Source organism: Pleurodeles waltl, chromosome 8 (genome assembly GCF_031143425.1).
Source record: "Pleurodeles waltl isolate 20211129_DDA chromosome 8, aPleWal1.hap1.20221129, whole genome shotgun sequence".
Lineage (NCBI taxonomy): Eukaryota > Metazoa > Chordata > Amphibia > Caudata > Salamandridae > Pleurodeles > Pleurodeles waltl.
The window spans coordinates 552,458,722-552,476,699 of NC_090447.1; the positions used below are offsets into that span (position 1 = coordinate 552,458,722).

At 43.6% G+C, this 17,978-nt stretch overlaps 1 protein-coding gene across 1 annotated transcript in view; it reads right to left on the reverse strand.

The window, feature by feature from the left end:
• Positions 1-6,822: 6,822 nt before the first annotated feature.
• The window catches only part of C8H3orf38 (chromosome 8 C3orf38 homolog), a 46,359-nt gene continuing 35,203 nt past the window's right edge, over positions 6,823-17,978 (reverse strand). Inside the window, exon 3 of the mRNA XM_069204613.1 lies at positions 6,823-7,415. Coding sequence (XP_069060714.1) covers positions 6,873-7,415 — 543 coding nt within the window. The 3' untranslated portion in view covers positions 6,823-6,872. The remainder of the gene's footprint in view (positions 7,416-17,978) is intronic.

Below are 17,978 nucleotides of genomic sequence, written 5' to 3' on the forward strand. Positions count from 1 at the left end.
TTTTTAGTTGTTTTGTAGTCCTAGCATTCAGTTCTCTTGACTGTCAAGAATGGAGACATTCTCTTGCTCTGCCTTGAAGATAAACATTAGTTGCTTGCTGGAGTGTTACTCTCTCGCACATTTTTTGTCTTTATCTCTTTGGCCTTCAGATTATTTTCCTTTGTTTATTTGGACTGCCTCCTCGGCTCCCAGATTTATGCTCCAGAACAACATGTTCAAAGCCTGAAGGACTTACAGTGCATCAATCTCTACATTACACACTGCTTCTAGTACTGAGGACACAACCACCTCCTCCCACAATTGTTCCACTTGACTGCCCATCACTTGGGCAACTTTCCAGCCATGCCCATAATTCTGTAAACAACTCATAGCCTAAGAAGAACAACGGAGCATCGAGCTGACACCAAAACCTCGACAAAGTGTCTATATAATCTGCTTATTTTAAAAAGAAACGGCCTCCTCAAGACCATTTACTCCTCAAAAGCCAAGACCATACACCTAGGATTGGGGCTTATAAAGTACCACCTAAAGTTGCCTACTTTGTCTTTCTACAATGACAATCCTGCAGTGTCAACAAAAGCCTCCTCTGATGGTCAACCGAACAAGGTGTAGACTAAGATAGGGCACTGCCCTGAGAGAAGGTCCATCCTGTACCAAATTGTCCCTGAAGCACTGCAGTAATTCCCTGCCGATATCTCAAACTAACATTCCTCTTACCAACAATACAAGACTTTAAGGGGTATGAAAGGGTGTTTAAAATTCTCAGTTTTCCCTACTCACAAGAAGTTATTTACTGAACACAGAACCATTCGTAAATGAGTGGAAATGATTTGTTATTGTGCATTTAATTTAGTTTCTCTTGCGACATCAGACGATTGAACAACATTTTAAAATTGCAATTAGCTTAGATCGTCATCCTCACAGAGAGGAGCTGCAGAGGTTTCAGACCTAACAGCATTGAAACGTAGGCCACTCATTCGCCACAAAGTGTGACATTAGTTTCAGAAGCCTGCAGGTCTAGACGGGAAGGGGGTAAGTTCTAAAATGAGTCTCTCACGTTTACCTACAATTATGGACGATAGTACAAAGGACAATTGGTATCACAGGAAACAACTGTTTCCTCTTCCTCAATGTAACCTTATCTAGATTAATATGCATTTGTATAGAGAGACATCAAGCGGCAAAAAGAGGTCTGGGAAAAAAAACGACCTAAAAGGATTATGGACGCAGCAGAATATATTACCGAATTTACTATGTAATTTGATCACAGACCAGAAAGTTTATAAACTGTGCCGTAAATCTCAAGTCCTTGCGGCGTACATCTCCAAAAGTAGTAATGTGATCAAGAGCGTTAGACACAAACATTTCTCTTCTGTTAATGATCTCTTCAAAATATGGTGGAAGGACCACGTGTCAGTTGATAACATTGTATTCTTAGCACAACTGCCATTGTAGGTCCCCGCTTTTAAACTCACAAAAATCATAACCGTAAGACTTTCATCCTAGATTGGTTCAAGGAAATTTTCAGTGCCTTAATTTTGCAAACTCTGCTGCCTGCAACAGATTTTGGAAGAAAGAAATGACGGAAGAGAGACTGGCTGATAAACTGAATGTATGTCATAACCCTGGACAGAAATCCTGGAATCGTTTTGAAGCCGACAGCAGCACTAAAACGAAAAACATTTCCAAGTAAAATATACATCTCAACAATTATTGCTGATTTGAACCCAATTCCGCTGTCAAAATAAAGCAGCAAGGATAAAATACGTCATAAAAGTTTGAGTCATCACTGGACTTTGCACAGTACGTTTGCACTGTCAAATTGAGCTTTTAGTTACAAATAACAGTAGGATGGTAAAATTAATTCATATTTTGACCACAAGTGAGAACCATTTTCCAACAGACATAATTTTAATCAACCTCCTTCAGTGTTCACAAATATAGATCATGTTGTATTAATTTCATAATTCCTGCAATTATTAAAACAGCTCTATACCAAAGGGGAAAGGAGAGAAGAGCAACCCCCAGAGTTACTTCTATTTCCACAATAAAATAAAATAAAAAAAATCTAAGAAATTGCATGGGCTACTACAGGTTGTGTCTTAAGTCACATCTTTGCTCGTGCTGAGTCCTACACTGGTGCTGCAACACACCGTATAGTGGTACTATTATAATCTAAAGATGGCTTAATTACAAACTCTTATGGTATGTACAGACAACAATATCGTCCTCATTTTGCAAAACAAATATTAAAGATACCTCATGTGCAAAAACAGAGGAGACCAATGCCAGCGGTCGGTCTCTTAGGACATCATCATACTTCTTTCTCTGTTCATTGTGGCGCTAGACAACTACATGGCTGTGGTAGGCCAACAAACATGGGAAGAGGATCAGAATCAGTTTACAGGCTGTAAGCAGCGGGATAAGCTTTGAGATAATGGGTACCCTTTCACAGGTGCAACAACCACTTCGATGAGTTTGCAGAACACTGCACCAATGAACTGGATAATTTTACAGATACTAAGAGAGGATTCTCCAAGTTTATCGAGAACCAATGGCAGAATAATAAAATCACAATGTAGGTGTTTCATGCTAATACGTGAGGATGAAGCCTTCTGAAGTCAATCATCAAGGAACAATTGCACAAGAACATTGGGTCTGGAAATTTGGCACTGCAATTATTGCCATAACCTTGGTAAAATATTTTGGTGCCAAGGGCCAGCCTAAAAGGAACAACTTTAAATTTGAAATGTTCCCCTTCTCGGAAACCGTAGGTATTTTTTCACTGAAACATGGGTCTAATTAGTTTGGGAACACAATCAAATCTTGCAGTTTAAGGGTTTGAAGGACCCTGAAATTTATTTTTTGTATAGATTTCTTGGAGGAACCTGATTAGTATTGGATGATTCCTCCCACCTTGTTCAGGAACTATCTTGATCATTATCAACCTCTCACTAACAGTGAAACTTCTTATAGTACCCTTTCAGAACAGTATTTTCAAACCATACATGAAAATACTTAAGGGAATGGTGAGGGAAGGAGGGTAGTATGTGTGGTCTTGTAGAGTGAAATGGAATTAATGTTCTGTATTATCGTCACAGCCCATTATCTTACTTTAATTACTGCATATTTATCCAGAAATCTCCATCCTTGAACTCAGAGTTGTTTGGGTACTCTATTGCTTAACTTGGAGACACTTTGAAGTAGTTGCTTGAAGGATGACGATTTGTCTTTCGATCTGTTGCTGCTGAGTGGATTGCGTGAGCTGGTTGCTTTGGTCCGATATATTGTGGGCTAATTTCTACCTCATTATCAAATGGCATAACCAAAACCTTTAACATCACCAGAAAGGCCCATAGACCTCTTTCACACATGGCTGTGAATGACTGCTGCTGTTTAAAAGAAGTTCTCTGGAACGATGGTTTCCATCCTTCACAAGTTGTGAAAATGTCCATTGTGTTTCAGTTAGAAGCTTGAACAACAGACACAGCAGAACTCACAATGCATGTGAATACCTTGCATGAGAACAAGAAGGACTTTCTGATCCAAATAGTAGGCTGCCTTATGCAAAAAGCTAGCTTCCCACTCCATCGATCGTTTTTGCATTCTCCGTCTGGTGATGAACTTGGAAAAACATTATCATTCACTGTTAAAGGAGACTGTCACTAAATGTTTAAAAGAAGGATGCAATTAGAAAGGTCAGTCGGGGGAACTTTTATCTTTTCTTGATCTATCTGTGAAGCGCTGGAGTTCAGTTAACTTCTCACTTACTGTGATATAGTAATGCATCAATTGGAATAAAAGTTTCTGATGACAATCCAACAAGTTGCATAGTTTAAGTAAGGCATTTCTGGTTGAACTCTTATGGTCAACAGGGGTAGTGCCAAGAGCGTTTCAAATTGCTGAGACTAAAAAAAAAATGGTAATTCAACAGTGACCCTGAAGATGCCAAGAAATCACCTCCGGTAAGATGGAGGTGTCCAACCCACTGACATTTTGCTGGTTTATATACCGCCACACATCTGCATTGTAGAATGCTTCCAAAACAATTTCCTGTGCCTTCATCTCTGTATGGAGGACTAAGAAAATCAAAGCCACAAGGACTCTCAGTTCCTCTGCTGCATTATCCTCATTTGCCTATTCTGCTGGGCTGGAGTTGCAGAGTAGATGGATCAAGTTCTGATATGCTGAGCCAGGAAAGGCACAGACACAGTGATTTAATTTAGTTTGGAGTCTAGACAATAAAATGTCTAAAGGGGGTTCCAATGGTCTAAATTTTTGGTGCGTTTGAACAATCGAATGGTTAGGCTATGATCAGTGTTTTGTCAGAATGATGGAAAGTTACCTTTGATTTCAGCTTTTCCAAATGGTTAGCGGTTAAGAGGATGACAAAATGCAACAGTGCTTTGAATCAGTTTATTTCTTGTGGAAAGGTAAGTGCCATTTCTTAATAAATTTAGGTTTTTTTGGTGAAGGGAGAGAGCTTGGTCACTGGGTGCTGGAAGCAATCTACCTCTAGAACGTAGAGTGAAGGAGCTATACAGACCTTCATCCTCCTGTTGGTCTCAGGTAATATCAAGGTTCTCCTGTAAAAAGAGGCAGAATTGTTTTACACTCCCCTCCCACGACACCACATTCAGGCCAAACGTGGATCAGACACTAGTATATGCACCTTGCACCAGGAGTATGGCTTGGAGCCAAACGTTTTAGAAGGAGATCTGTTCCAGCGCTACATGAAGTAACACTTGAAGGCAATATTCTACAAGAACTGCTGAAGAAACAATGGAAAACGCCAGCACCTTAAATCTGTGCTGTGTGGAATGAAGTAATCTGTCATTATCACACTACGGCCCTCATTACGACTTTGGTGGACTTCTCAGAAGAATGCCAAAGCTGCGGGTGCCAGAAGACCACCAGTGCTGGCGGTCTTATGAACACCATATTGCGAGTACTGCAGGATTTCCGCCACATTTTGGGCGGAAATCCTGCAGTAGTCGTGCTGGCAGTTGAAGGCGCTGTGGCAGTTCCACCACCAGCCCCGCCAGTATGACTCCACCAGCTTTATTATGTGCAATAATACGGCCTAGGGTGGCGGGGTTCTTGTGTGTGCCTGTGTGAATATGTGGTGCCTGCGTGTGTGCATGAATGTTTGTATGCATGGTTACATGCGCGTCTGAATGTTGAAGTGCGTGTGCACGGAAGTGTGTGTGTGTGTTGCGGTGAATGTGTGTGTATGCATGGTTGAATGCGTGTATGAGTGCTGAGGTGAAAGAGTATGGCTGCGTGTGAGTGAATGTTGAAGTGAATGCATAAATGGATGGTATGAGTGAATGTGTGTATGTAAGTATAGGTGAATGAGTATGCATGGTGTGTGTGTGTGCATGTGCATGCATGTGGGGAGGGGGCACTGTGTCTGAGGAGGGGGTGGGGATGCTGAGTCGGGGGTGGGGGGCACTGTGTATGGGGAGGATTAAGTGCTTGCTGGGGGGGTGAGTCTACCAATGACAGGGAAGGCATTTTCTATCACTGGTAGCCTTTCCACCATGGTTTTCGTGGCGGTACTACTGCTGTGGAAACCATGATGGAAAGGCGGCTCCTAATACCGCCAGCGGTCTTCTGTTGACCGCCGAATCGGAGATGCTTATCTCCGGCCTGGCAGATCCGACTGCCATCACACTATGAGTGGAGATGTGGTGGGTTGGCATCGGCTAACCTGCCACACTCAATGTAGCGGTCTTCACTGCAAGCCTGTTGGCGGTGGCACCGCCAGGACCATAATGACCCCCCCTATGTGCTCTTACAGATTTGTGATGTCACCACAAAGTGTTATGCCAGCGGATCTGCAGTGGGCACGGTTGTTAACTAACCACAGCTGGGAGGTATTGCTGGGATTTAAAAAATAAATAAATAATGTTTCAGTTCTATTCCTTGGGAAACTCCAAAGATAACGACACTGTAGGATGAAGTATCAATTTGAATATTCTTTTAACATGCAAACTGTCCCGCCAGGATAACATTAGCAACTAAGAATGCATGTTTTTGGTAATCGAGAGTTAGTCTTTTACAATCTTTTATCAGTAGCCAACAAATACTTTGGCTCTTAAGCTTATGTTGGGTCTCACAATAAGAGTGAGCGTGCTAACAATGGATTTTGAAAATACATTATTTCTTGCTATCTTTTATTTCATTGACCTATTTCAAATTTTTCTTCACGTTAGTAGGTCTTTCTTTTTAATACTGAATTTCGAACGGAAAACTGACGCAAGCCCTATAATTTGTTGTAGTGTCCAAGTTTTTTTTTCCTTATCTTATGAACCACAGAATATTTTTTACATGTTGACAGTGGGTTAGTACTCTGTATAGGATTACATTATGCATGTAGTGGGTGAATGACTGAGGAGTCAAACAACACAATTAACATGCTTAAGTAAATGCTAATGTCTCTTGTTTGCTTTATGAATGTACGCCTGTAATAAACAGGCAGGGACAGGGTGGCAAGATTACTCCATCCAGTAGAAATTACAGAACACACTTAAAACACAAGATAATCAATCTGCAAATTCAATGGCACCATGTACCACCATTTGTGATACACCTTACTGCTCAGCAGCACATAGTTAAAGTTAAAACGACCATGTCTATATACATAATTAGCTTGAAGTTTCTTTTGCATTCTGCTAGGTAACAAAATATACAAGGACAGATTATGCTATTGGTTGGTTATAACTTCAGTATATATTATTTTCAAAAGCTCAAACAGACACCAAGCATTCACCGATATTAGAAATGGGATTCAGGAAAAAAAAAACAAAGTTTAGGGGCTCGTTTGTTCCGAGTTTTATCTGTTAAAATAAAGTATAAACCAAAACATTTCAACAATAGAATCTTTGCAAATCACTTGTTTGGTATTCTATTGCCGGCTTTGATAATAGTTCTCCAGATCCAAGGACTTCTTGTCCAACAATTTTAAGGTTTATAAACTTAATCTTAAATGCATTCTCTCCATGTGGGCTGCGGATAAGTCCAAATATCTGTTCAAAAATACCTAAGCACAAAGTGTCTCTGTGAACTGTCCCCGCTACTGCAACCACTACTAACCCATGCGGTGAATTTACACACTTCATACCCCCACAGTCCACATTTGGGTATAGCATGAGTTTCTCCTCACGCACTAAAGCTAATAAGCGAAGGCTCGTCATAGCTGAACCTCGATATTCTTCCATGTTCTGCGTCGATGTGCAATAAGAAAACTTTAACACAACATCCTCCCAGAAGTGTTGTGGGCCCCACTCTCCTTTCACTTGTCCAGACAAAGGATTTTGAGAGTTCAGAAGATGATAAAACCAATCACAGAATTGTAGCCCAAGCACATGGATGTCACCCGGTTGATATTCCTCTTTCTGATTTTCATATGCCTGTCAAAAAGAATGCAGCACATGAATACACCTTGAGATATTACAAACTATAGAAATACATTTATTTGAAAATATTACAATAATCGCAGCAAAGAAAGACAAAATACAATGTTGGGATACAGAACAATGAATAGCAAATCGTCTTGGCTAGTACTAGAGGACAGAACTTTAGGATAACAAGAGGTTGCACTGATAGCTAAAAACCTTCTTAAATTAAACCAGTATCTGTAAGTTCTAGATTAACTTGATCTGGTGCATTCAGCGCCATGGTCATTGCAGTAATTACCCATTTTGATGAATTTCTTAAATAAGGAAAGTCAGGCTGACAAAACATTTTACAGAAAAGTTGGTATGGCGAGATACCTTTCCCACAAAATATTGTGTTTCCAAATAGAAGGTAAATGTTTATTTTAAAAACAGCATGATAAAAAAGGAAAGGGTGTGGATGTGAGGTTGGGTACTGGGAAATAGTAAGGGAATTTGTTAAAATAAAGGGAGGAAACTGGGAGAGGGACACTGTTGGGATTTTGTAAAAAAAAAAAAAAAAAAAAAAAAAATAAGAAGTCAAGTGGTAGGAGAAGGAAAATGTTACTTACTTAGTAAGCATCTGTTTGTGGCATGTAGTGCTGTAGTTTCACATGCTCCGCATACTCCCGCCATCTAGTGTTGGGTCCTGAGTGCTGAAAGTTGTTTTTCTTCACATAAGTCTTTTTGAGTCACAGGATTGAGTGACTCCTCCTCTCGGTGATGCTGCACATGGCCATCAACTCCTTTGTTACCTTGTTTTTCCGCAGGTGGGTGAGAAAGGAGTGTGAAGAATGAAAATATAGACAAAGATGTTGATGCAAAATCTAAATACATATGTACAAAAATATACAAATATAATTTAACTGCAATGGCCACAGGCGTCCGGAGAGGAGGAAGGTTGCATGTCTGAGGTTCAGATCGAAAAAGAAACAACTTCTCGTTCCAGAGAAATGGAGATCGAAGCAGAGGATGCGGCTTTGGTCTTAGTGACCGTTTCTAGTGCAGAGTCGGAGGGTGGGGCATCCGAAGCAGTATTTCGGTACCGACCATGGTCTAGTGGCAGTGGCGGACCAGCGACCTCAACAATGAGGTGCAAAGCCTTTTTAAAGTCTTTGGAAGGGCAGCAGCGGCCACAGTAGTCATGCTCTGGGAAAAGGTGATCTTGTGGCTTTCTGAAACAGATTCACCGAGAGGAGGAGTCACTCGAACCCATGACTTGAAAGTCTTCTTCTAAGAAAAACAACTTGCACCACTCCAGACCCAACACCAGGTGGCAGGAGTATGCAGAGCACATGTATCTACAACCACACATGCCATCGAACATAAGGGTTTTGTAAAGAAGAAAATGTGAGGATGGCAGGAAGAGGAATTGGATGTCTGAAAACAGGAGCTAAGCAAGAGTGGGAGTAATGGATTTGGGGGAAACAAACTAACAGAAATAATAGGGTGAGTGGGATTTATAAAAAATAAAAATAAAAAAAAAATAAAGCAAGAGGGGAAGTAAGTAGTTTGAGTAAATCGGAAGTGGGAGAAAGGGTTGTAACAAAATAAAAAAATAAAAACCTGAGGTAAAGCCGGAGGGGGAGTAACAAGAGGCAGGAAAGAGGGTTGTTAATTTAAAAACAAAACAAAAAAACAAGATTTTATTCATGTTTGATTTTCATCAAAATCACATACAGCCAGGCAGAACTGCAGATTGGTTGCAGAGAATGTGTCTCCTACCCTTTTTGCAATGCAATGGATACCTCTGTTAGTGAATATAGATACATCTCTGTCATGCATAGAGCAAGTCTACAGTCTTGACCCACCATTGCTGTACTCACAATTCCATATCTTCACTCCAGCTCGGCAACACAAATTCAAAAGCTTTTTTCCTGCTTCAAGTACTAAGGATCAAAAGACAGCAACCTAACGGACCATATGTTTCGGTTTAAGCTGCAATATTGACAACTGATTATCCTACTTCTAGTCATTCATCAATATTTTTGACAGTTTAACTGCTCATCATGGTTTAATGTCATGGTTTGGACATTTAGACCAGGAAGTCACTTGGGATAATCAAGTTATACAAGCACTGAACAACAGATGGAGAAAGTTACTTACCTGTAACAGTAGTTCACAAGCAAGAGTGTCCTCCCCCAATTCATACTCTCTAGGGAGAATATAAAAAAACTTTTGCTCAACACTTTATCTAAGAAATCCATCAGCTGTCAAAAGCAGCTGTGCATACACGCATACTGAAAACATAGCAGGCATATTTGTAGAGTGCATTTTCAGCTCTCAGGAGTTTATTGACACTACTGACAGATATATGTGTATAGTTACCCAATACAATGGTACATTTCACAGAAATCCAAAGGGGTAGAGGATAAAGGGACTGCCAAATTTTTAACCTGTGACCATGAGGGCAAGCACATACCCCCGTATGGGAAGCATTCGTTCATTCAGCCACTAGATCTGGCTCTGAATCAGATCTCACAAAGGACTTAAACATGGCCAGACACAATTTATATTTTTCCACATATATTCGGACGGGTGAGCTTCTTATATCCCCTGATGTGTATTTAGATCTTCCAAGTCCTGTAAGTATTAACAGCTTACGATAACCTTGATTGGCACTCTTGACAACCTGGTAAACCACCTGGCCTCTCTCTGTTCCTGAAAACGTCATTTGTACAAAAGTTGTCCACAGGCTTCACTGCTTCTTTTTATATTCACATTAGAAGTCTCTCCTAACTTCAGCAAAATGGGATTTTATTACTGGTCCCATCAAATCATTTTTGGAACTCTACTCAAGACCTGGTTGTAATGGTAAACGTTATCCACCAGTCTTGAAGTATGTTAACTATTAAAACATCACAGGTTCTATGATATAATTTGATTAAATTATTTTCCTCTAAGATCTCCATCAAGAAGAATAAATAAACAAACTGTATTAGGAACAGCTGCACCACTGGACAGTCCCCAACCTCCCAACACTATGGCATCTCTCTGCAATGGTGGTGGCTGAAGTGCAGAAGCCTTTTTTCTTACAAATCGCCTAATGATCCTTGCCCAACACACATTATAAAGGGCCTGGAGTTAGTGATCGCGAACATGCTATGGCAGATCATTATTTTTTCTGACTTTAGTTGTAGTCTGATATGTTAGAGAAGATGAAATGGTCCGCTAATTTAAAAAAAGAAAATATATATAAAAAATAAATAAATAAAATAATTGGACCCATCTGGTTTGAAGAATATTAATCCCATCACATTGCTGCCAGTTGTAGCTAAACAGATAGAAATGATTAGCCAACCATCTTGAATCACTGCATGATTTAGACAATTTTCAGGCAGGATTTTGCTGTGGCCACAAAAGCAAATCCATGCTAGGAGTCACCCCGGACGAGCTTAGGACATGGTGGACAAAGGAGGAACTCCTGGTCTGAAATTGTTGGCCTGCTCTGCTTATTCTGTGTGCTGTATTTTAAAGAGTTGACTATCATCTTTCCTGGCCGTTTCACCTCTGAGAGACTAGCAGACTGTGAGCAAAGGTTTTCTTCCGTCTTAACTGGACACAAGCTATAGGTCTCCCTCCCTTTCTTTCTTTCTGTAAAGATCGTGGTTCCCTGTGATGTACTGCTTCCTCCTACTATTTAATATGTATGGTCACCAATCACGTCTTTTCTCACACTGCAGTATGCTTACAACACTCAGCTGTGATTGAAATTTGATCAAGCTGTATGTACACAAACAAAGTTCAATGACAAAAAAAAAGAAGAAAGAAAAAAAACTTTCATTAATGGGTGAAGAGGACTTGTAGTAGTCAGCTGAACTATCACTATCCTAACCTATAGTTCTTGTTCAATCAAGCCCTGTGATTTGGACCACAGATGCAGCCGGTGTGGTCCTCTTGCTTTCAACCCTGACTTATCTCCTCTGCAGTCCTTTCATGTGTCCTCTCTCAATATATATGGGATTTCAAGTGTGTACGACCGCCAAGTTTCAACTTCTTTAGCACTTGGTATGAGGTTGGGGTGTGGACCGCACAGGTATGATCATAATTCCACTGCCTGTGTGTTGTGTACTGGTTCCCACTTAAACCAACAGTCCAGTTAAAAGATCTCTGCCTCAGGCGTTTTACCAAACTGGTCATGCCTTGTGTGGAGCGACACGATTCCCTATGCATCTGCAAGAATACTGATGTACAGCACACATTTCTTGCTTAAAACCTGAAATGTGCCCAGTATTGGGGTAGTTCATTTTGCATTCTGGCCACACAACTGTGCAAAATGCTTCCACTAAGCACCAATATATTTCTTGAGGTAGTGTAATCGGTAGGCAAGCTGGGACTTCTGTTTTCCTTGATTCACTGCGCCAAGATGCCTTTCTGTGTACGTGTTCTGTCAGAATTGCTTGCATAAGAATGGTCTATGCTCTAGGCCAGTTTATACAATACACTGGCATATCGCGTACAGCCAGGTAAATATGGATCAGCTACCCTGATGAACAGGAGTCGTCGTCGTTAAAAAACATACTTGACCAGTGTAAGGAAATGCCTCCTTGGCATGGTTACCCCCTGACTTTTTGCCTTTGCTGATGCTATGTTTTGAATTGAAAGTGTGCTGAGGCCTGCTAACCAGGCCCCAGCACCAGTGTTCTTTCCCTAACCTGTACTTTTGATTCCACAATTGGCACACCCTGGCATCCAGGTAAGTCCCTTGTAACTGGTACCCCTGGTACCAAGGGCCCTGATGCCAGGGAAGGTCTCCAAGGGCTGCAGCATATCTTATGCCACCCTGGGGACCCCTCACTCAGCACAGACACACTGCTTACCAGCTTGTGTGTGCTGGTGAGAACAAAACGAGTAAGTCGACATGGCACTCCCCTCAGGGTGCCATGCCAACCTCACACTGCCTATGCAGTATAGATAAGTCACCCCTCTAGTAGGCCTTACAGCCCTAAGGCAGGGTGCACTATACCATAGGTGAGGGCACCAGTACATGAGTACTGTGCCCCTACAGTGTCTAAGCCAAACCTTAGACATTGTAAGTGCAGGGTAGCCATAAGAGTATATGGTCTGGGAGTCTGTCAAACACGGACTCCACAGCACCATAATGGCTACACTGAAAACTGGGAAGTTTGGTATCAAACTTCTCAGCACAATAAATGCACACTGATGCCAGTGTACATTTTATTGTGAAATACACCCCAGAGGGCACCTTAGAGGTGCCCCCTGAAACCTTAACCGACTATCTGTGTAGGCTGACTGGTTCCAGCAGCCTGCCACAACCGAGACATGTTGCTGGCCCCATGGGGAGAGTGCCTTTGTCACTCTGAGGCCAGTAACAAAGCCTGCACTGGGTGGAGATGCTAACACCTCCCCCAGGCAGGAGCTGTAACACCTGGCGGTGAGCCTCAAAGGCTTACCCCCTTTGTTCCAGCACCACAGGGCACTCCAGCTAGTGGAGTTGCCCGCCCCCTCCGGTCACGGCCCCACTTTTGGCGGCAAGGCCGGAGGAGATAATGAGAATAACAAGGAGGAGTCACTGGCCAGTCAGGACAGCCCCTAAGGTGTCCTGAGCTGAAGTGACTCTAACTTTTAGAAATCCTCCATCTTGCAGATGGAGGATTCCTCCGATAGGGATAGGAATGTGACCCCCTCCCCTTGGGAGGAGGCACAAAGAGGGTGTACCCACCCTCAGGGCTAGTAGCCATTGGCTACTAACCCCCCAGACCTAAAACACGCCCTTAAATTTAGTATTTAAGGGCTTCCCTGAACCTAAGAATTGAGATTCCTGAAACTACAAGAAGAAGACGACTGCTGAGCTGAAAACCCCCTGCAGAGGAAGAACAGAAGACACCAACTGCTTTGGCCCCAGTCCTACCGGCCTGTCTCCTACCGGCCTGTCTCCTGCCTTCCAAAGCAACCTGCTCCAGCGACGCTTTCCAAAGGACCAGCGACCTCTGAATCCTCAGAGGACTGCCCTGCTTCAAGAAAGACAAGAAACTCCAGAGGACAGCGGCCCTGCTCCAAAAGACTGCAACTTTGTTTCAAAGGAGCAGATTTAAAGACCCCTGCAACTCCCTGCAAGAAGCGTGAGACTTGCAACACTGCACCCGGCGACCCCGACTCGACTGGTGGAGAACCAACACCTCAGGGAGGACCCTCCGGCGACTCCGAGAGTAACCAAAGTTGTCCCCCCTGAGCCCCCACAGCGACGCCTGCAGAGGGAATCCCGAGGCTCCCCCTGACCGCGACTGCCAGAACCTAAAGTCCCGACGGCTGGAAAAGACCCTGCACCCGCAGCCCCCAGCACCTGAAGGAACGGAACTTCTGTGCAGGAGTGACCCCCAGGAGGCCCTCTCCCTTGCCCAGGTGGTGGCTACCCCGAGGAGCACCCCCCTTGCCTGCCTGCACCGCTGAAGAGACCCCTTGGTCTCCCATTGAAACCTACAGAGAACCCGACGCTTGTTTACACACTGCACCCAGCCGCCCCCGCGCTGCTGAGGGTGTACTTTTTGTGCTAACTTGTGTCCCCCCCGGTGCCCTACAAAACCCCCCTGGTCTGCCCTCCGAAGACGCGGGTACTTACCTGCTGGCAGACTGGAACCGGGGCACCCCCTTCTCTCCATTGAAGCCTATGCGTTTTGGGCACCTCTTTGACCTCTGCACCTGACCTGCCCTGAGCTGCTGGTGTGGTAACTTTGGGGTTGCTCTGAACCCCCAACGGTGGGCTACCTTGGACCCAAACCTGAGACTTGTAAGTGATTTACTTACCTGCTAAAACTAATAATAACTTACCTCCCCCAGGAACTGTGAAAATTGCACTGTGTCCACTTTTAAAACAGCTATTTGTGTTTTATGTGAAAAGTATATATGCTACTGTAATTATTCAAAATTCCTAAAGTACTTACCTGCAATACCTTTCAAATGAGATATTACATGTAGAATTTGAACCTGTGGTTCTTAAAATAAACTAAGAAAATATATTTTTCTATAACAAAACATATTGGCTGGATTTGTCTCGGAGTGTGTGTTCCTCATTTATTGCCTGTGTGTATGTACAACAAATGCTTAACACTACTCCATTGATAAGCCTACTGCTCGACCACACTACCACAAAATAGAGCATTAGTATTATCTCTTTTTGCCACTATCTTACCTCTAAGGGGAACCCTTGGACTCTGTGCATACTATTCCTTACTTTGAAACAGTGCATACAGAGCCAACTTCCTACAACCAGGGTTCACATACTGGCCTTATCTACTAGCTTTACACCGCCTTAAAGGGAGACAGACAACTAGATATAACCAGGGCTCTCCTTCACTGGGACGAAGACCAGGGCTTCCTATTAACATCCAGAGAGTGTGGGAGAGCTAGGGCGGAAGTGTGAGATACCTCCAGCAATGCCAGATTTAAATTAATGGCATTCTATTATCTACAAAAAGCTTACCTGACTCCACAATGACTCAGCACGATATACCCCTATGTGCACTGCCGAGTGACCATGTCCATGATATGATGAGTCCCTGCTGGGTTTGTACATAAAACGTGGAGTTGCGGAATTCTGCACTCCTAGTGGACACAAGTTACAGAATCCGTGACTAGAATAATGTGGATCTATCCGGTCCGTGCCAATTCAACATGGTCCTTTGGGCCTTCTGCCTACTTAGAGAAGGCCGCAAAATGAACTATAGATTCTCACTTCTAAGCTTGGTATTGGCCAGACCCCATTTAGCAATTCATTGGGCGAAAGCTCTCCGGCCTTCGTGGGCGGTAGCGGAAGGTATACGTCTTCGAAGAGTCTGTACAGATGAACGTGCGGGGAGAAACCTAGCAAAGCGGGAGGAGATGGTGGATTGCATCGGAGGTAATCAGGAGGACGAGACAGATTTCATTAGAAGGGACACCCTGAATAAGAGTGCATTCTCTCTCCACCAGCAGTACAGACCAGCAGGTGACATATAGCAGTTCTCAGGCAAATATACTTGGGGAGGTATGCAGCAACTGGGTAGGTGTGTGTAATTGTATAATGAACAAGCAGGCGAGTAATCTCATGTTGCCTTTGCCCGAAGACTCTCCTCCTCATGGTTATATGTTGTACTTTTGACGCAGTTGTGACAGGGTTATCACCCTTACCTCTGACCCCTCACATAATATACCCACTGATATGTACCCCCACGCTGTATTGTATGATATGTGAACCATTTGAGCCACTGTATGACACCGCTACCTGTTGTCTTGTGTTGGTGTTTAAAAGGCTAATAAAGATCATTAAAAAAATGGTCTATGCTGAAAGCCATGAATCAGGGGCCTGATTCATAGATTGTATTGCCCAATTAAGTCTCACTTAGTAGATGGAACTGAATATGGTGATTTTCTGCTTGCTACCCAGATTATCTGTAAATAACGGTAAATTTGCACACACAAACAAGGTGTGGGTGGAAGTTGACACCATTGTGACCACGCACAATGCAGACACACTAACTACTTTTGTGAGGATTTGCAAATACTTTTATCATTGTTTCGTACCATAGTAATATATATAATACTACTACTGCACAAGGCAGTCAGGGACAGTAAACCCTTATATTCAAAGGGTTAACAGGAATAGGAAAATGTATTCTCTGCGGAGAACAAAGTGAAAGAAAATGTGCAAATACAATGAGTAGGACTGCACTTGAACGAATCACAGTATTCCAACAAAATTATTGTGGGAGTAGATTTTCACGCACCCCTTATGAAGTCTGAATACTATGCAAATTGGGTGTATGTCTACAATGCACAACTGTAGGAGGCTGGTCTGACTTATAGTGGGTACCTTGTGGTACTTACACCCTGTGCCAGGTCCAGTTATCCCTTATTAGTAGAATAGAGGTGTTTCTAGCAGCTTAGGCTGATAGAAGGTAGCTATAGCAGAGCAGCTTAGGCTGAACTAGGAGACATGCAAAGCTCCTACTATACCACATATCATATAGCACAATATCATAAGAAAACACAATAGTCAGAGTTACTAAAAATAAAGGTACTTTATTTTTATGACAATATGCCAAAAGTATCTCAGAGAATACCCTCACTTAGGAGGTAAGTAATATACACAAGTTATATGTACACAAACCCAAAACAGGTAAGTAACAGTAAGAAAACTAGTGCAAACAATGTAGAATCACAATAGGATGCAATAGTCAAACATAGGTCTAGGGGCAACACAAAGCATATACTCCAGAAGTGGAATGCAAATCACGAATGGACCCCAGACCTATGGGAGCTTGTAGAGGGTCGCTGGGATGGGGGGGGGGGGGGTCAGAAGCCCAGGAAACCCCGGATGAAGGTGCAAAAGGGCTGCCTCCGGGTGGAAGAAGCCAAAGATTCTGCAACAACGAAAAGGGCTAGGAACTTCTCCTTTGGATGGAAGATGTCCCACAGCGTGCGGAATGTTGCAGAAGTGTTTCCACGCAGAACTATCACAAACAAGCTTCGCTAGCTGCAAGGGTCGCAGTAGAGGTTTTTGGGTGCTACTGGGGACCAGGAAGGACCAGGATGTCACCCCTTGGAGGAGGAGACAGAGGGGGCACTCAGCAACTCAGAGAGCCCCTGCAGAAGCAGGCAGTGCCCGCAGAAGTACCGGAGCAGGCACTTAGAAGATTTGTGAAACCGGAGTCACAAAAGGAGGGTCCCACGATGTCGGAGTCCAACTCAGAGGGTTGAGCACTGCAGGACGGAGTGCTGGGGACCCAGGCTAAGCTGTGCACAAAGGAATACTTGGAGAAGTGCACAGAAGCCGGAGCAGCTGCAAATCACAGTACACAGGTTTGCAGTCTGGTGTGGGGAAGGCAAGGACTTACCTCCACCAAACTTGGACTGAAGGCTCACTGGACTGTGGGGGTCACTTGGATCTACCGCCTGTGTTCCAGGGACCACGCTCGTTAGGATGAGAGGGGACCCAGAGGACCGGTGATGCAGTCTTTTGGTGCCTGCGTTAGCAGGGGGAAGATTCCGTCGACCCACAGGAGATTTCTTCTTCGCTTCCAGTGCAGGGTGAAGGCAGACAGCCCTCAGAGCATGCACCACCAGGAAACAGCCGAGAAAGCCGGCAGGATGAGGCGCTACAATGTTACTGGTAGTCATCTTGCTACTTTGTTGCGGTTTTGCAGGCGTCCTGGAGCAGTCAGCGGTCGATCCTTGGCAGAAGTCGAAGAGGGAAGTGCAGAGGAACTCTGGTGAGCTCTTGCATTCGTTATCTGAAGAATACCCCAGAGGAGAGACCCTAAATAGCCAGAAAAGGAGGTTTGGCTACCAAGAAAGGAGGTTTGGCTACCAAGAGAGGTAACAGCCTATCAGAGGGGGTCTCTGACGTCACCTGCTGGCACTGGCCACTCAGAGCAGTCCAGTGTGCCTCCAACACCACTGAATCCAAGACGGCAGAAGTCTGGGACACACTGGAGGAGCTCTGGGCACCTCCCCTGGGAGGTACTGGTCAGGGGAGTGGTCACTCCCCTTTCCTTTCCTTTGTCCAGTTTCGCGCCAAAGCAGGGCTGGGGGATCCCTGAA